Source organism: Amblyraja radiata, chromosome 26 (assembly GCF_010909765.2).
Source record: "Amblyraja radiata isolate CabotCenter1 chromosome 26, sAmbRad1.1.pri, whole genome shotgun sequence".
Taxonomy (NCBI): domain Eukaryota; kingdom Metazoa; phylum Chordata; class Chondrichthyes; order Rajiformes; family Rajidae; genus Amblyraja; species Amblyraja radiata.
In genome coordinates, this window is record NC_045981.1 from 3,271,047 (window position 1) to 3,291,261 (window position 20,215).

Sequence of the window (20,215 nt, forward strand, 5' to 3'; positions counted from 1 at the left end):
ACATGCTGCATACATGCCACATACATACTACATGCATAACCACACACATGCTGTACAATGCCACACACATGCTGCATACATAACCACACACATGCTGCATACATGCCACACACATGCTGCATCCAGGGCCATAGGCTGAGACTCGTGAGACTTTTCCGAGTTGCAAACTGTGTGATTGACAGCCCTACTGACCAATCAGGAGTTGGAATTGTATAAATGGCTGGGGAATGGGCCAATGAGGGGCGGGAGGGGGCGGGACGTATGCCGGCCGCGGCGGTACAGTACTTCCGGGTTCTGCTTCTTTCATTCGGTTCAGTTTCAGACAAAGACATAGCGGTATAGGATCTTTGGTTTCAGAGCAGCGCTGCTCCAGATTTGTTTTTTCCCCATTATATAATTTATATGACGTGACCAAAAGACCAGTGTAGGTTGGGCAAGTAGGTTTTTGTCAGTTGGGGGCATGTGTAGTTTTAGAAGGCCTTTGTGCATTTTTTATTTTATGCAGAAACTGGGGCAAATCTTTGATTTCAATGTCGGTCGCTTTTGTATCAGGTCCCAGTAAACTCACTCAAGGCCAAGTCGGAGATACTACTCGTTCCAAAATAACAAAACACGGAGGAAGCAGTGACCAGCGCAGATTAGATTGTGGGAGGGAAGATTACCTAAGTGATGTGGTATGTTCAGCAGCTGAAATGAATTATACATTTTCATACATAGAGTTTGTACAAGTTTGTTTTTGTAATATATATAATAGTGGTGCACAGGAACAGTTACAACTTACATTCCCATTTTATTTCAGAGATGGTCAGTGGTGTTTGATTTGGTGCATTTACACTAGCTCTCCATTTATTGTTAATTCCCTTCCCCCAGAACATCTTTCCTCTATATATTACCAAAGCTGATCGGTAAAGCAGCTTTAAGGATGCTTTAAAAGTGACATCAGTGCATTGGTAGGCATCCTGCTGTCTGGGAAAGTGTTGGAAAAATGCTTCCCAATATGTGAATCCTGAACAAAGACCCGCTTATAAATCCTGACCAGCGATTATGGCGGCACTCACTATGCCAGAGACCTGGGTTTGATCCTTAACCTCAGGTGCTCTCTGTGTGGAGTTTGTATGTTTTCCCTGTGACCTTGTGACTTTCCTCTGGGCTTCCGCCCACATCCCAAAGATATGGGTTTGTGGATCAATTGGCCTCTAAATTGCCCCTCATGTATGCAGGGAATGGGAGCAAAAGTGGGATAATGCACTCTAGTGTTAATGGGTGATCAATGGGTAGTGCATTGATCTGTTTCCATGCTGTTATGCCAATGCAAAGTCCTTTATGAATGGGTCCTTTTATGAAAGGTATGATGATGAAAGAATGGGGCGACTGGGCTCGTATTCACTGGAATTTAGAAGGATGAGAGGGAATCTTATAGAAACATGTAAAATTCATAAAGGATTGGACAGGCTAGATGCAGGAAAAATGTTCCCGATGTTGGGGGAGTCCAGATTCAGGGGTCACAGTTTAAGAATAAGGGTTAGGCCATTTAGGACGGAGATGAGGGAAAATGTTTTCACCCAGAGAGTTGTGAATCTGGAATTCTCTGCCACAGAAGACAGTGGAGGCCAATTCACTGGATGTGTTCAAGAGAGTTAGATTTAGCTCTTAGGGCTGATGGGATCATGGGATATGGGGGAAAAGCAGGAATGGTGTACTGATTTTAGATGATCAATCATGATCATATTGAATCGAATGGCCTCCTGCACCTGTTTTTCTATGTTTAAAGGCAGCTACATGCTGTTTCGAAGTATTGCTGCCTGCTATAAATGTAGTGATGGTGTTGGGTAATAGTCCAATGTCCTCGGAGAATAGGAAGAACAAATTTGGAGCTTTAATGGGTGCACCCCTGTGAATTACACATCTGTTTAACATAAAGTGTTCTTGGAGAGTTACGGTTTAGACTGACAGAGGCTGAAGGCAAATGGAATGCTGTCTTCCCCGATCAGTCACAGTTTGTGGCTCCAAGAGTGGAATGGTATAAAGCAGGTTTTAAATGGAAAAAGTCCCTGTTGTCCTCTGTATTGGTTTTGATGCTTGCCTGAATTTAAAAAAAAAATAATAATGCTAACATCCAAGTTTGTTATCCACGCTGAAGATAGACACAAAATGATTGATTGAATATAATGCTGGAGTAACTCAGTGGGACAGGCAGCATCTCTGGAGAGAAGGAACGGGAGACGTTTCAGGTGGAGACCTTCAGTCTGAAAAAGGTCGCAATAAACAAACAATTATAGTGCTATAATAATAATAATAGTCTATTGTAGTTCAGAGCTTCTTTGTTGTCATGTGTAATAGAAAACCAAGATCTATGTTCAATATAACAGTTGCCCATTGCTCTGGACCTGTGCCGGAGGAATAAATAGGTGGAATGAGATGATGGAGGTTGAATCAATTTAACAAGAACGTTGTAGCTAAACACTATTTTCCCGTGGAAGAAGGAACTGCAGATGCTGGTTTCCACCGAAGATAGACACAAAATGTTGGAGTAACTTAGCGGGTCAGGTAGCATCTGTGGAGAAAAGGAATAGGTGATGTTTCAGGTCGAGACCCTTCATCCGACTGATCAAACCCAAAACGTCAGTCACCCATTCCTTTTCTGCAGAGATGCTGCCTGACCCGCTGAGTTGCTCCAGAAATTTCCTGTGTATTATTCTTGTGACAGGCCTGACTGTGGACTCCTTCGTCAGTGTGACATTGTGCATTTATTACTTTCTGTCCTTCGATTTGCAGTCGATTGTTCTGCCGGTCCACAATGCTGAGAGGTGGTTGGATCAGTGCCTTGAGTCGGTTTTGGACCAGGATTTCCAGGGATCGATGCAGTTGTCCGTCTTCAACGATGCCAGCAAGGTTGTACTTATTGTTAATGATATCTCCTTTGTTAGCTACATGTTGCGGCCTCATTTGCCTCCCTCATGTAGAATGGTGAAAGCCAAGATGCTGGAATTCATCTACTTTTTGATGTGCTGCATGAGTGACAAGCTTTGGCCTAACACTAGTTAAAAAGAACAGCGTTGCCATTTTGAAAACATTAGTTGGTTTTCATGTGATAAAAGGGCAAGTGGACTTTTACATATCTGCCTCATCCAATTTGGTACACCTCCAGGCACTTTACTGTGGGACAAGGTTACAGGTGTGTTGGTCTGTAATACCACATTCCCACTCATTCTCAAACAGCAGTAACACATGGGAGCAAAATGGATTCATGGATAGAGGTCTCAGATTTATAAAAGGGGATGTTGGTTGGGGGTTGGGGGCATTGGAAGCCATTGGGTGAATCCTTTTTTTTTTTTACCAGTTCAGTTATGCCCCTGTCCCACTTAGGAAACCTGAACGGAAACCTCTGGAGACTTTGTGCCCCACCCAAGGTTTCCGTGCGGTTCCCAGAGGTTCCCAGAGGTTTTTGTCAGTCTCCCTACCTGCTTCCACTACCTGCAACCTCCAGCAACCACCTGCAACCTCCGGGAACCGCACGGAAACCTTGGGTGGGGCACAAAGTCTCCAGAGGTTTCCGTTCAGGTTTCCTAAGTGGGATAGGGGCATTAGACAAATCACGAAGGCCACTGTCCGAGACGCCTGGCAGTAGCAGCAACCTATAAGGATAAGGAATATCAGGATGTAAGAAAAATGAGTCATAGAATCACATAGCGTGGAAACAAGCCCACTGGCCCAACTTGCCCACGCCGACCAACATGCTCCATCTACACCATTCACACTTGCCTGCTCTTGGCCCATCCTGTACATGTACCTGTCTAAATGTTTCTCAAATGTTGCGATCGTATCTACCTCAACTACCTCCTCTGGCATCTTGTTTAAGAAGGAACTGCAGATGCTGGAAAATCGAAGGTACACAAAAATGCTGGAGAAACTCAGCGGGTGCAGCAGCATCTATGGAGCGAAGGAAATAGGCAACGTTTCGGGACGAAACGTTGCCTATTTCCTTCGCTCCATAGATGCTGCTGCACCCGCTGAGTTTCTCCAGCATTTTTGTGTACCTCTGGCATCTTGTTCCACACACCCACCACCCTCTGCGTAAAAAAAAAAGTTATCCCTCGGTTTCCCATTAAATCTATCCCCCTCACCTTAAACCTATGTCCTCTGGTTCTCTATATTCCTCTACTCTTGGCAAAAGACTGCATCTACCTGACCTATTCCTCTCATGATTTTGTACACCTCTATAAAATCACCCCTCATCACCTCCTGTGCTCCAAGGAATAAAGACCTAGTCTGCTCAACTTCTCCCTATAGCTGTCCCTGAAGTCCTGGCAACATCCTGGTAAGTCTTCTTTGAATTCTTTCAAGCTTGATAACACCTTTCCTATAACATGGAGAAAACGCACGCAGGTCACGGGGAGAATGTACAAACTCCGTACAGACAGCACCTGTAGTCGGGATTGAACCCGGGTGCCGACAAAGGTTTTTCAACAGTTGTGCTCTAACTGAGTTTTATTTCTTTGTTGCAGGACAACTCGATGAGTATTCTAGAAAAATGGCAAACAAAACTGGTAAAGAAAGGAATACATGTTATCATTGGTGGACAAGAATCTGCATGCCCAAAAGGAGGTACGTTCTTGTTGAAAGTGTCAATGAATAACGGTGCAACAGAAAATAAATAGTTGTACTGCATTCGTGCGTGATGCATTATTATAGAGCAGTTTAGTTTTGGATGATCAGCCATGATCATATTGAATGGCGGTGCAGGCTCGAAGGGCCGAATGGCCTACTCCTGCACCTATTTTCTATGTTTAGAGAGACAGCGAGGACACTGGCCCTTCGGCCCACCGAGTCTATGCCGACCAGTGATCCCCGCACTTCAACACTTCCCTACTCTAGGGATAATTTTACATTTTGGAGGTACCGAGGTCTAAGCGGAAGCTCAGAGGGGATAGAGCCTTCTCTGTTGCTGCACCGGCGTTATGGAACACTCTGCCATTGCACATCAGACAGGCCCCCTCACTGTCCATCTTCAAAACCAATCTTAAAACCCATTTCTATTCCTTGGCTTTTGACCCTGCATGAGACTTTGCTCCTGTTTTAGTGTTTTTAATGTTTTTTTAATTGTTTTTACTCTCTTTTAATGTTTTTATTGTCGTGTAATAATTTTTTGTCCATGATTAGTCATGTACAGCACTTTGTTGCAACAGTGGTTGTTTTTAAAGTGCTCTATAAATAAAGTTATTATTATTATTATTTATACCAAGCCAATTAACCTACAACTACAGGTCAGTGGGGAGAATGTACAAGCTCCATCCAGACAAGCAGCCGTAGTAAGGATCGAACCCGTGTCTCTGGCGCAGTAAGGCAGTAGCTCTACCGTTGTGCCACCGTGCTGCTATTGATAGAAACATAGAAAATAGGTGCAGGAGGAGGCCATTCGGCCCTTCGAGCCAGCACCGCCATTCATTGTGATCATGGCTGATCGTCCCCAATCAATAACCCGTGCCTGCCTTCTCCCCATATCCCTTGATTCCTCTAGCCCCTAGAGCTCTATCTAACTCTCTCTTAAATCCATCTAGTGATTTGGCCTCCACTGCCCTCTGTGGCAGGGAATTCCACAAATTCACAACTCTCTGGGTGAAAAAGTTTTTTTCTCAACTCAGTCTTAAATGGCCTCCCCTTTATTTTAAGACTGTGGGCCCTGGTTCTGGACTCACCCAACATTGGGAACATTTTTCCTGCATCCTGATGCCGCAACAACTGGGGTTAGAGAGGAACAATGGGTATTATATCAAGGAATGAGAGGTGTGAATAACCAAAAAGGTGAGTGAATGGATATGTTAGGTGATTTATTTTTTTAAAGGTTGTTGAAAATAAGTTTTGCTTAGATTTCCAGAAAAGGCTATAACAGTCGAAGCAATTCTCATTTAAGTGGTGACTTAAGTAGAGGGGAGATGCACAGAGAAAATAAGATCACAACACTAAGGGTTATATGGTATTTAGAGCCAAAAGTGGTAGGTGCTTCAATGAGGTCCCCCCTCATTCTTCTAAACTCCAGCAAGTACGGGCCCAGTGCAGACAAATGCTCATCGTAGGTTAGGACACTAATTCCTGGGATAATTCTTGTAAACTTTTGTTCATTATTTTACGAGCCAATCTTTATCCCTTTCTGCCTGCAATGGAATAATAAAAAGTATTTATATACTTTTATCATGTAATTCTGCACTTTTCAATTTAGTTATGATTTGATTATTGTTGGACCACTTGAAGTTCTAAGTGCACATGAAAGACGCTAATCCAACGATCAGCGTCGCTTTTATAATGAACCGTGTCATGGGATCATGACATGATCTTCTGAAATGTTAGAACATAATCATTATCTATTCTTTGTCCAGTCTGGCTCAGTTTTACATGGAACGACAGTAAATCAGACCTCCCACCAAAGTCTTGATGCGAACCAGTGGCTTTAAGAAAAGTGACTGCCTTAGTTAGTTCAGAATATATTCTTTATGATGCATATCAAGCTAAAATCTTGCATCACCAATATTCACAGCGGCACATTAATGTGGCCTAGTAATGGTGGCACGGTGGCGCAGCAGTAGAGTTGCTGCCTGGCAGCACCAAAGGCCCGGGCTTGATCCTGACTACCAGTGACGTCTGTACGGAGTTTGTTCTCCCAGTGACCACGTGGGTTTTCCCCGGGTGCTCCGGTTTCCTCCCACCTTCCAAAGACGTGCAGGTTTGTAGACTAATTGGCTTTGGTTGGAAATTGTCCCTTGTGTGTGTGTGTGTGTGTGTGTGTAGGATAGTGCTTGTGTACAGGGGATCGCTGGTCGGCACGGACTCAGGGCCGATGGGTCTGCTTCCGTGCTGTATCTCTAAACTGAAACTAAAAAGCTAGGAAGTGCAACAAAACTGCACTTCCTTTTAATTAGGAAATGAAAGACTAGCTTTTAACTTTTCCTTACGGACAAAGAAAAGGTTAACTGTTAATGCGATTGTGGTTTTATTTTGTGTATCGACGTGTTAGTGGTCAACAGAAATGTGTTTGGATGTATGAATCAGATCTCCAAGGATTTGGGTGGATTCCTTCCAATGGAATGGATGACTTGTCTGGCATAGATAGAAGTGAATCAACTCCTGTGCAAAATGACAAATTGGATAGAAAATTGTTTTGGCAAGAGAAGACAGTGAGTAATCCTGTGTAGCAACTCTTTAAGCTGGGCAGCTGCTTGGGAGGCAACCTTTTGGGTTATGTACTATTTATACATGTGGTTGTTAATATTCTTACCAAGGTTGTTGTCGTTTCATCGATTTAACGCAGAAAAGACAAGCTTGGGTCGTTGAATCGAAAATCGCATTCAGTACAGGTCCACCACCGATGTTAGAAACAGAAAATAGGTGCAGGAGTAGGCCCTTCGAGCCTGCACCACCATTCGATATGATCATGGCTGATCATCCAACTCAGTATCCCATCCCTGCCTTCTCTCCATACCCCCTGATCCCTTTAGCCACAAGGGCTATGTTGCAGCAACCTTCCAGAGGATTATCCGTTATGCCAGACCAGCGGAGGTCAAGGCTTCGTGCGGCTGAGATACCAGCACGCAAAGTTGGCGGCCGAAGTCGGCTATGGGAATGGATCTGCTGGCTCCGTCCGGGCCAGAGTTCCAGACCCCCAGCCACAGGCGGCAAATTCGATCCGCTGATTAGTCACGGAGGTCGGCTTTGAGAACCGATCTGACAGGCCAGAGTTCCGGGTGGGGGTGGGAGTTTGACCAGCCCATCAGCGCCATGCTTTCGGGGGGCTTCTGGACGGGGCCGATTTTGGCCGGATTGAAACGGGGGGGGGGGCGGGGGGGGGGGGGGGCCGGACCAGTTACTATAAAATCGATGGTACACAAAAAAGCTGGAGAAACTCAGCGGGTGCAGCAGCATCAATGGAGCGAAGGAAATAGGCAACGTTTCGGGACGAAACTCAATGGAAATAGGCAATGTTTCGACCCGAAACGTTGCCTATTTCCTTCGCTCCATAGATGCTGCTGCACCCGCTGAGTTTCTCCAGCATTTTTGTGTACCTTCGATTTTCCAGCATCTGCAGTTCCTTCTTAAACACTGTAAATTCGGTGATGGACCTGTACTAATGACTTCAGTACTAATAACCTTGGCTCGCTCTTGGCTAAATTAAAAATATGTTTTAGCAGCCTGTTATTATTAATTAATCGAGAGCTATTTGATATTACCACATAGACGAAAGGATGAGCTGCAGTGGTTGAGCAATTATTGAAATTTGTCTTTGCATGGTAAAGCAATTTATAAGATGTTATTAGGGTGTATAACTGGGTGTGTTGAATGTAAAAAAAAAGTAGACACAAGTGCTCGCTGACTGGAGCAGGAACCTGCCCGGAAACTTCACCTATACATGTTCCCCAGAGATGCAGCCTGACCTGCTGAGTTACTCCAGCACTTTGTGTCTATTTTTGTAAACCAGCATTTATAGTTCCTTTTGTCTCCTGTGTCCAATGTAAATGTGAGCACTAATTTCACTTTAAAAGTAATTTCACTATTTAGCATTAAGTTCCCATTGTGTACAATCTCCTCCATGTATGTGTAACAGAGGAAAATGTTTTTTCTGAGAACGTAAGTTTATTAACTCGTTGACCATCAAACTTTGAATGATGAGGCATTAAAAAGACCCCCCCCCCCCCAATGACTGAGCATTTAATTGCTGGAACATCAGTAACCTTCAGTTGACCTGATGATAAATCATACGACACACTATTTTTAACCATTTGTTAAAAATTGTGAGTTAAAAATAAATATTCTGGTTTCGGATGTACAAACCTGGGGCTTTTACAACTTTCCAGAATTTACGCAATTTCCCTCCAATGTTTTTTGACAAAATGTACAATAAAACAGAAATAGGAAAAAAATCTAAATGAAGCCTACTGTCTCCGCCTCTTCCTTTCTTTTTCCCGCCCCCCCCCCCCCCTCCGACATCAGTCTGAAGAAGGGTCTCGACCCGAAACGTCACCTATTCCTTCGCTCCATAGACGCTGCCTCACCCGCTGAGTTTCTCCAGTTTTTTTGTCTATCCAGCTAAATCGAATGCGACAGAATTTTGTCTCTGATGTTGAAAGGAATGGTATTGTTATAACTTGAAACCTCCTGTTCAATGGAGCATCAAAGCCAATGATTAATACTGGATTGCTGCAGGATATTGAACTGGTTGTCATGGGCTGCCTGAAAAGACTGAGAGGAAACTGGCCTGCTGGTACAAACATTGATTGTCTCTGCTTGGCATAGTTGGCACAAGCTCTCAAGTTCCAGCAACGCACTCTGCATTGTGGGAACCTCTTCACTTGTTAAAACAGTTTCTATGGTCACCAATTCCGTATGGTCTCAAGCTCGAGATCTGAAATCGCAGGACAGGGCAGTATGGGGAGTTTTTCAAAATAATTTTGAGAAGGCTTCTATCTTTTTTTTTCCTCCTCCTCTTATAAATGAGGGCTGTTGGATAAATATCCAAAGCATGACAGAAAATGCTGGCGTAACTCAGCAGGTCAGGCAGCATCGGAATAGGTGACGTTTTGGGTCAGAACCCTTCTTCAGGCTCTCTTTACCTTTTTCCAGAGATGCTGTCTGACCCACTGAGTTACTCCAACATTTTGTGTCTATCTTCAATATAAACCAGCATCTGCAGTTCCTTGCGACACACACTATCCAAAACATTATGGTTTAATAGTGAGATTAAACGAGAACTTATCAGTTTGAAGTTTGATCGTTATTTTATGAGGAGTAAAGTTGAGGGAATACGTGAAGAACCCCGCCAGGACGCATGCGTGTCATTCTTCAAAGCAGCGGTGTGAAATCACAGATAACTGTAATGACTAAACATAGTAAGATTAGAGAAGAGATACCAGTTGAGTATATGATCAAGGGTGGGAGCGGAGGGCACATATTCCCTCAACGTTACTCCTCATAAAATAACGATCAAACTTCAAACTGGTAAGTTCTCGTTTAATCTCACTATTTTACTTCGGAGTCACGTGAGTGACTACGTGAAGATTTTAAAGCTCTGTGATTTCATGCCGTGGAAACGAGTCCATGCATCACATCTGCCATGATTATGGGGAGAATAGTGTTAACATCATTAGACATCAATACGATATTGAAAACCCAACGATAAATTTATTAACACCAAATCATAGCCCCTATTTATGGGGTAAAATCATATTACAGAACTTAAAAGTGTTTCTGCAAATGTTCCAGGTTCAATGACTGGTTTATTGTAAAATCGTTGGAAAGTTTTCTCCGTTGACCATCCTGCTGTCTTGAGGATTTGGTCCATTGGAACATCCAACTTCATAGCTGCTGATGTAGCTGCAGCCCTGGTGGAGTGAGATTTTAAAATGTTAGTGTCTACTCCAGCCTTTATTAGGACCTGTTTTAGCCATCTCGAGATGGTCTGGACTGTCACTTTTTTGTGTGGCTGTTTGTAGCTGATTAAAAGTGCCATTTCTTTGCCTCTGATGATCCTTGTATACTCCATCTATAATAGTAAGTGTGTTACAATACAGAGACGATCATCCGTCGGGTAGGCCCTGAAATCTATTTTTAGCCCTGCTGACCCCTGTCTGTTCTGTTTGACTATTTCATTGATGTGAAAAGTTAAATTTCCAGATGAAATAGTCAAGTTGTCCAGCCTTAGTTTCTGTAGTGACTGGACCCTTTGTGCCGTGACCAAGGCCATCAGCATGACTGTTTTCATTGTTAGTTTCTGTAGGGACAGAGCTGTAGGTGGAGACCAGTTTCTTAACATGGTCAGTACAATGCTCACATCCCATATTTGGGTGTACCTGGTTCTTGGGGGATTAGCATTGAAAATTCCCCTCATGAGTTTGGTTACCAGGGGGTGTGTCCCTACAGAATGCCGCTCTGTTCCTTGCCACAGGTATGTTGACAGAGCACTTCTGGCGCAGTTGATGGCACTATAGCTGAGCCCCTCATCGTAATGAAGGCTTGCAGGGAATTCCAGAACAGACGGGATGTTGATTGATCTGTGGATGAGGTTATTGTTGTGACAGTACTTTTCCCATTTCTTGATGTACACCAAGTACTGTTTTTTGGTGGACTGTCTGTGGGCCGATGCGATCATATCCACTGTTCGGTCCGTCAGTCCCAGGTATAGTAGAGGTGCTTTCAAACTCTACAAATTAATAGGTTTGTATAATTATAACATGGGTGACTTTCCTTTGTTACGGGATGAACCAGTAAATTAGGTCTATGATGGATGGTGATGCATGGTTCTAATACCATGTCGAGTATCACCGGGAATCATGGTTGAGTAGGCCAATCGGGTACTATCAAAATACCAGACGCAGAGTCTTGCTGTATTTTTCTTAATACCCGACTGATGAGGCAGAAGGGAGGGAATGCATAAATAAACAATTTCCCCCAATGCAGCGAAAATGCATCTGTTGCCGCTGCCCCAGGGTCTGGTTCTCATGAAACATAATTTGTTAACTGGTGATTGAGCCTGGATGCGAAAAGATCGATATCTGGTGTTCCATATCATGCTGTAATTTCAGCAAATACATTTTTATCCAACATCCATTCAGTGTTTTCATTGAATTTGCGTGACCTGGTGTCTGCCACTAAATTTAGTTTACCTGGTAAGTAGGTAGCTGATATTCAAATATCTCTCTGGATACACCATTGCCAAATTGTGTTGGCCAGATTGTCACATGATGTCGATTTGTTTCCACCCATATGGTTGATATATGCTACCACGGTGGTGTTGTCAAATTGTAGTCTAACATGCTGGTGATGTAACCCAGAACAATATGACTTAAGGCCATGGAATGCACTTAACATTTCCAGGTAGTTTATGCCCAGTGTTTGTAATAATGATGCCTCCTGTGCATTCCATCTCCCTCCACAGCTGGTGATGGAATTGGTAGCACCCCAACCAAGTGCACTGGCATCAGTTTGTAATACCATAGACGGGTTGCTGATAATTATTGGATTGGAACAATGCCTAATGTTATGTTCCCACCATTTTAGTTCCATTATGGCTTCGGTTGGCAGCTTCATTGGTCTGTCAAAATGACCACCATTAATTTTGAGTGCTCTTATTTTTGCTCTCTGTAAATTTCGATAATGTAAAGGTCCAAATTGTGTGGCTGGAAACGCAGCCACTATCTTCCCAATTATTCTTGCTACCAGTCTAATGGATGGTTTAGTGATGTCTGATTTTGCTGCAAGCCTCTATTAAGGCTGTAACCTTTTCTTTCGGCAAAGTCACTGACATGTGAACTGAGTTAATGGTGAATCCCAGGTAATCCATTTTGGTTGAAGGTATTAATTTAGACTTAACTGGATGGATGATAAACCCCAGATTTTCAAATAATTGTTTTGTGGCTGTTACCGCTTGTTTAGCCAATTCCAAAGTTTTGCCCACATTAAGTATGTCATCGAGATATGCCATTACCATGTGTTTTTGTTTCCGCAGAAACGCTAGGGCTGGTTTCAAAATTTCTGTGAACAGCCTGGGGGCTGATGTTAGGCCATTAGGGAGTGCCCTGTATTGCCAGAGCTGACCCATCCAGTTGAATTTTAAATAGCATCTGTGGTCACCTCTTATGGGTACTGTATAGTAAGCATCTTTTAAATCGATGCTTGCCATGTAGTAACCTTTGGAAATCAATTGCTTAGCAGTAACAAAGGTTTCCATCTTGAAATGAATATATTCTACGAAAGTATTCAAAGTAGTCAAATCGATGATGATGCGGCAACCATCATCTTTCTTGTTTTTGATAAAGATGTTGGACACGAATTCCTGTGATTCGTGTTGGGTTTTTTCAATTACTCCTTTTTTATAAAGCCGCTGTAGTTCAGCATGTGCTTTTGATTTTTCTATGCCTGTAAGCACGAACATTCGGTTCGGTGCATGCTGAACTGGAGGGTTATGTTTTTGTATAAATTCTATGGTATAACCCTGGATACTGCTTAGAATATAAGTGTCGGTAGTTAACTTATTCCATGCATCCAGAAAGTATCGTAATCTCCCACCAACCTCCATGCTCCCTTCAATTCGTAAGGAACCAGACCCACCTACCTCCATGGTTACCAGTGGTAGGTTTGTTATTTTTTGGGCATCCTCCGTGGACGTTGAGGCGCCGGTGTCTGGGTCTGTAGTTGGGTTGGTGTTGAGGGTTTGCGCATTTTCCAGGAAGGCCGGTCTGGGCCATGGCCTAAAAAAGACCGATGTTGGGTGTTCCTGGCCTTTGCGCTTTCTCCAGTTTGTCTTGGCCGACTGGTGGGTGTGTAGGGGTGCTGTTTCTGGCCGTAGTAGTTTTTGGATGCTGCTTTTATGAGCCCCAGGGTTTTAGCCTCTTCGTCCAGTTCTTTGACCTGTTTTGATAAGTCCCCTCCAAAAAGTAGTATTGGTGGTTTGGAGGTTCCAGGTTTGCAGAGGCCTGCAAATTTGGGGTCTAACATCGGTTGGATTGCACTCTTCCTAATACTGTTTAACTCGTATTGGGAGTTGCAAAATAAAGCCAGTGCATCTTGGTGATCTTGGGTCATGTTTTGTTCATTCAATGTGCGGGCGAAAGCCGTAATTCCTGCTGTTAGGACTTTCAGCACTTTTTGTATTTTCAAGTCCCTGGCTCTGATCGATGCCCCCACATGCTTCCAAATGCACTGGTTGACACTGGGAACATTTAGTGATTTACAGTTCCCTGGTGGTAAGTGTCTTGCTGTGGTGTCCAATAATGCCTGTCCCTGTAGCTGGTTGAAAGACATGTAGTCAATACTTGCTGCTATTTTGGGCTCCAGGTCTTGGCCAGTTTGGTCTGGTTGGATAAACTGGGACACCATATCCAACAGGTTTTCTTTCACCCCATGTGCACTAGGGGTATGTTCTTCACACCCCTCTTCAGGGTCAGCCCAGAATTGACCCCCTGTACTCCCCTCTGATGAGGGAGAAACACTGTGCAGCCCCACAAGAGGTACTGCTGTGGGGCTTACTAGCTGCCCACTGTGGCTAGCCTCCATCTCCCGGAGCCTGCCACTTTGGAGTATTTCCTCCAGCAGCCGCTCCAACCGGCTCCAATGCTCACGGGCACTGGCCGCTCGCGGCTGCTCCTCATCCCCCAGCCGCTCTAACCGGCCCCAATGCTCACCTGCACTGGCCGCTCGCGGCTGTTCAAAGTCGGACTCATCGGAGTCAACGACTCTGTCTGATTTCTGCTTCGCTTTCCCGCCCGCCCGTGGTGTTGGTTTGGCCGGTGCGGGAGCGAAGTCGGGCACAGCTGTTCCCATTACGGGAGATTGGCGTGCCGTCGGCTGCTGCTGCTGGCTGCCCGCAACTCCGCGGTTCTCCCCCGCCAGCTTTTTCGCAGCCTTCCTTCTCGTGGATCTGTCCATGTCTCCACCTGTAAGGTAAGTGGGAAGGAACGCAGAGTCTCCTTACCTGCTGTTCCCGGCTTTTAAATTCTGCCGCTAAGGGGAACAACGTTCCCCCCTGGTGTGACTCGTTGCAATGCGTGTAGCGATATGACACGCATGCGTCCTAGCGGGTTTCTTCACGTAGTCACTCACGTGACTCCGAAGTAAAATAGAATACTTTATCATATGTAGAATATTTCTGAGAGGTTAAAGGGAAAAAGATTTAATAGGAATCTGAGGGGTAAATGTTTCCATACAAAGGGTGGTGGGTGTATGGAATGAGCTGCCAGAGGAGGTAGTTGAGGCTGGGACTATTACAACATTTAAGAAACATTTGGACAGGTACAAGGATAAGACAGGTTTGGAGGGATATGGTCCAAAAGCAAGCAGGTGGGACTAGTGTAGATGGGACATGTTGGTCAGTGTGGACAAGTTGGGCCGAAGGACCTGTTCCATGCTGTATCACTCTATGACTGGTTATGGTCTGGTTCCGATTTCCTTATCAAGCATTCATGGTTGAGTTGATGTGCACTGGGTGAAATATTGACCCATTCAGACCAGGGTTTGTCCAGGTTCGGTCCCCAGACTCTGCAGTGTTAGCTGGCCTGAGTTAAACTGGTTGCATTGTTGGCTGAGCTGACATTATGTGTGGATTGTCTGTAGGAGAGACTTAAGGGCCTGCCCCACTTTCACGACCTAATTCACGACCTTTTTTACACGTGGACATTTTTCATCAAGCTGGAAAAAACGCCCCAACCTGCTTGATGCCACGATTACCTACGACTAGCATCACGGCCTGCTACGACCTACCTACGGCATTCTACAACCTTGTGTTGACCATGCTGCGAGTATGAGTCAAGGGCAAACTCGGCAGAGGTCATGAATTAGCTCGTGAAAGTGGGACAGGCCCTTAAAACTAATTAGTGGGATTTGCGTTAATGATTAAAGCCCTTGTTAGAATATGCACCTATGTAGATTGCACCAGAGGTGTGGTGATAACCCCAAACCTCACATGGTCTGATGTGCACTGATTCCTGGGATGTCAGGACTTTCATATGAAGAAAGACAGGATAGACTCTGCTTGTACTCGCTAGAATTTAGGAGATTGAGGGGGGATTTTATAGAAACTTACAAAATTCTTAAGGGATTGGACAGGCTAGGTGCAGGAAGATTGTTCCCGATGTTGGGGAAGTCCAGGACAAGGGGTCACAGTTTGAGGATAGAGGGGAAATTCTTTAGGACCGAGATGAGAAAAAACATTTTTCACACAGAGAGTGGTGAATTTCTGGAACTCTCTGCCACAGAAGGTAGTTGAGGCCAGTTCATTGGCTATATTTAAGAGGGAGTTAGATGTGGCCCTTGTGGCTGAAGGTATCAGGGGGTATGGAGAGAAGGCAGGTACAGGATACTGAGTTGGATGATCAGCCATGATCATATTGAATGGCGGTGCAGGCTTGAAGGACCGAATGGTCTACTCCTGCACCTATTTTCTATGTTCCTATGTTTCTATGACTGGATTCATATTTGATGGGTAGCCAAGGCCAGTGCCTTTAGAAGCAAGCTGGTGAACTACATGGACATTTGTGATAAAAGGGATCAGTATAGATTGGATAGTATAGATCTCACGTATTTATTTTTAATACTACAGTCACCTCAGTCACGCACTGCACAGTCATTGATGCGCTTGTCTGTGGAGAAGCTGGCATTATCTGTCACGTTGCGCACAGCAACACAGAGATAGTATTTGGTAGACGCAAAATGCCGGAGTAACTCAGCAGGTCAGGCAGCATCTCTGGAGAAAAGGAATAGGTGACATTTTGGGTCGAGACCCTTCATCAGCTAGAGTCAGGGGAAAGGGGAACGAGAGGTATGAAAAGGTACAAAGAATAAGTGAATAAAAGGTGTGAAAAGGACAAATCACAGCCAGCAACGATGATCCAGGAAAGGTTGAGCCTACAATGGTCCATTGTTGGCTGTGGAGGAGGTGATACATACAGTGAAACTGAGCAGGATGACAGCGAAACTAGAAGGACAACTAGGGTGGGGGAGGGATGGAGAGAGAGGGATTGCAAGCGTTACTTGTGGTTAGCTAAATCAGTAGTCACACCTCTGGGCTGTAAGCTGCCAAGAGAAATATGAGGTGTTGCTTAAGCTTCCCAACAAGTTTAATGCTGGATTATAACATTGGAAATAATAAAATATTGAATCTCATTTCCTACATGAGAATTGCTGGTCCTGAAATGCGTGTATGTTGAAAGCTTTGAACTCTGCCTTTTGAAATTGTTTTTTTTTTGTATCTTGCAGTTGGTTTCGCCAAGAATCAGGCCATTGCACAAAGTTTTGGAAGATTCCTTTGCTTTTTGGATGCAGTAAGTATGCAAACGACGATTTTTTTTCCACCCGTAACTTAGTCTCATTTAAGAGAACGTGAGCAGTTAATTTAAATGAGAAAGTGCTGGAATTGCTTAGCAGGTCAGGCAGCGTCTGGGGGGTGCTGCCTGAGTGAAGAGAGGAAAAACAGAGGTGACAGAAGGCTGTGGAGGCCGTCAGATAGATTCTTGATTAGTACGGGTGTCAGGGATTATGAGGAGAAGGCAGGGGAATGGGTTTCAGAGGGAGAGATAGATCAGCCTTGATTGAATGGCGGAATAGACTTGATGGGCCGAATGGCTTAATTCTGCTCCTCTCAACCTGTCCTATCCTGTGATATTGCAGGTTAGTGATCTTTCATCAGATTTGATCGGTTCGATTGCAAATGAGAAAGACCCATTATCTGGAATTGTTCACTTTAACGATGACCCATGATGGAGGGCTGGACTATCAGAAGAAGAGGTTCCGTTCCCTGGGCTCATGTTGGGCTTTGCTGGAAGATGAGAAGTGGTTAAAGATAGAATGGCAGTAGTTTGGAGAGTTGAAGCAAAGGGCAAGTGGGAGGTTAGAGTCACTATTGCTGAGAGTGTTGGTGTTCTGCAGAGTTGTCTCCCCATCTTCATTTAGTTTCTCCAATATCGTGACTGTGGGCACTGAATACGGTACGTTAAATTGGAAAAAGTGGCAGAGGAATCGTCGCTTCACCGGGATGAAATGTTTCACTCCCCTGATGGTGGGAAGAGATTTAGATTAGATTAGATTAGATTAGATTAGATTAGATTATTTAATGACCACACAGTCAAGCTGGTGGAATTCAGGTTCAGTACAGGATGTTACAAGGTAGGCTGATTCCCATCAAACATAACATAAAACACAACATCATACAATATACAGTACATGCATGGGGAGGATATGTGCTGTTGTCATAGTGTGTTCAGAATTCGGATTGCGTGTGGGTAAGAACTGTTTTTAAATCGAGATGTCTTGGCGGGCAGTGAGCTGTAGCGCCTTCCTGATGGCAACAGGTGGAAGATGTGGTGTGCTGGGTGGGAGGGATCAGAGATGATTTTCTTCACCCTTGACACAGACCGTTTGTGATGGAGTGATTCTATTGATGGAAGGGGAGTGCTGATGATTTTGGATGCTTTGTTAACTATGCGCTGTAATTTATTACGGGAGTGAGTGTCTAAACTGCTGAACCAGACTGTAATTGATGGAGTGAGCATGCTTTGGATGATGGCTGTGTAGAATCGGATTAGGAGGTGTTTCCTTACTCTAAACTTCTTGAGCTGGCGGAGGAAGAAGAGTCTTTGGTTGGCTTTTTTGTAGATGTGATTTGAATTGATTTTCCATTTGAGGTTATTGCTTATATGACTGCCAAGAAATTTGAATGAGTCAGTGGTGGGTATGGGTTCACCTGAGATGAGTAGGGGGGTCTTGGGTTGTGCCTTACGTCTGAGATCAATGATGAGTTCGTGTGTTTTTGATGTGTTGAGTAAGAGGTTATTATCTGTGCACCAAGTGACTGCTTTGTGTGTTTGAGTGCGGTATTCTGTTTCATTATTGTTCGAGATGAGACCTATGATGGTTGTGTCATCTGCGTATTTATATATTTTAACTGAACTATGCTGGGATGTGAATTGGTTTGTGTAGAGTGAGAATAACCAGGGTGACAAGACGCAGCCCTGAGGGGCTCCTGTGCTGAGGTGCAGGGGGTGAGATATGGTGTTATGTATCTTCACCCTCTGTTGTCTGTTCCAAAGGAAGCTGTAGATCCAGTGACAGATGCAGGGGTCAATGTTCATGTCCGTTAATTTATGGAAGAGTTTAACCGGGTTGATGGAGTTAAATGCCGAACTGAAGTCCATGAACAGGATGCCGGCGTACGTGTTGGCGGTTTCCAGGTGTTGCAGAGTGTGATGAATGGCCAGATTGACTGTGTCTTCCACTGACCTGTTGGCTCTGTATGCGAATTGGTGTGGGTCCAAGTTGGAGGAAGTGCTGGTTTTGAGGTGAGCAAGAATAATGCGCTCGAATGACTTCATGGCCACAGATGTAAGGGCAATCGGTCTATAGTCATTGAGGCAGGATGATGTGTTGGACTTGGGCACAGGGATGATGGTAGATTGTTTGAAGCACTGGGGCACTGTACATTGGCAGAGGGATGAGTTGAAGATGCCGGTGAATACAGGGGCCAGTTCTGCTGCACAGTGATGAAGCACTGCTGGGCTGATGTTGTCTGGGCCTGCAGATTTATTTTTCTTCTGTCTCCTGAAGGTAGTCCTCACCTCGGCCTCCTGGATGTGGAATGGAGGGGGAGGAAGAGGAGAGGGGGACAATGGTGGAGGGACTGGAGACTGTTCAAACCTGCCATAGAAAGTGTTCAGTCTATCTGGGAGTTGATGATCATTACCTGGGATGGGGGTGGATGTCTTTTTGTAGTTGGTCATTTCCTGAAGTTTTTTCCAGACAGTTCTAGTGTTGTTTGTTGAGATTTCTTGTTCTAATTTGGTGGCATAATTGTGTTTGGCTTTCCTTATTGTGGACCTTAATTTATATTTTGCAGCCATGTAGTCCTGCTTGTTTCCAGATTTATATGCAGCATTTTTATCAGTTCTTAATTGTTGAATTTCTTTTGTGAACCAGGGCTTATTGTTATATTGTTTAACAGTTCTTGAAGGGATACAGAGTAGCTCGCAGAATTGGACATATGACGTTACTGTGTCCGTGTAGTCGTGGAGGTCACCAGCTGCGCGGAAAACTTCCCAATCAGTGCATGCGAAGCAGCCTTGCAGCTTTTCGATGGCGTCTGTAGACCACGACCTAACAGATTTGGGCGAAGTTTTTGAGGATTTTATTTTTTGCTTATACTTTGGGATAAGCAGCAGCATCGCGTGGTCTGACTTGCCCAACGGAGCTCCTACAAAGGCACGGTAAGCCTCCTTAAACGGAGTATAGCAGTGGTCGAGCGTGTTGCTCCCTCTGCTGGGGCAGGTCACGTGCTGGTGGTAGTTTGGAAGCTCAGTGGACAGGTTGGTATGGTTGAAGTCGCCTAACACAATTATTGCTGCATCTGGGTATGAATTTTCTGTGTTGGATATATGACAGGCTAGTTCGCTCATGGCGGCGTTAGCATTAGCCTCAGGTGGAATATAAACACCGATTACAATGACCGATGCAAATTCTCTGGGGAGGTAGGTGGGTCTGCATGTGATAGTAAGGTGCTCCAAGAGTGGGGAACATACATGGCTGAGTGAGGTGGAGTTTGTGCACCAGCGTTGGTTTATCATAATGCAAATTCCACCACCTTTTGACTTGAAAGATAGTTCAGCTGACCTGTCGGCTCGGTGAAGTGTATATCCTGGCAGCGTTACTGCTTGGTCGGGCACTGACTGATCCAACCAGGATTCAGTCA

General features: G+C 44.6%; 1 protein-coding gene across 1 annotated transcript in view; it reads left to right on the plus strand.

Moving 5' to 3' along the window:
• The first annotated feature begins 356 nt into the window (after window positions 1-356).
• Window positions 357-20,215, plus strand: part of b3gntl1 (UDP-GlcNAc:betaGal beta-1,3-N-acetylglucosaminyltransferase like 1) — a 218,849-nt gene continuing 198,990 nt past the window's right edge. The window contains exons 1-4 of the mRNA XM_033044054.1: window positions 357-674; window positions 2,776-2,892; window positions 4,506-4,605; window positions 16,735-16,799. Coding sequence (XP_032899945.1) covers window positions 531-674; window positions 2,776-2,892; window positions 4,506-4,605; window positions 16,735-16,799 — 426 coding nt within the window. The 5' untranslated portion in view covers window positions 357-530. The remainder of the gene's footprint in view (window positions 675-2,775; window positions 2,893-4,505; window positions 4,606-16,734; window positions 16,800-20,215) is intronic.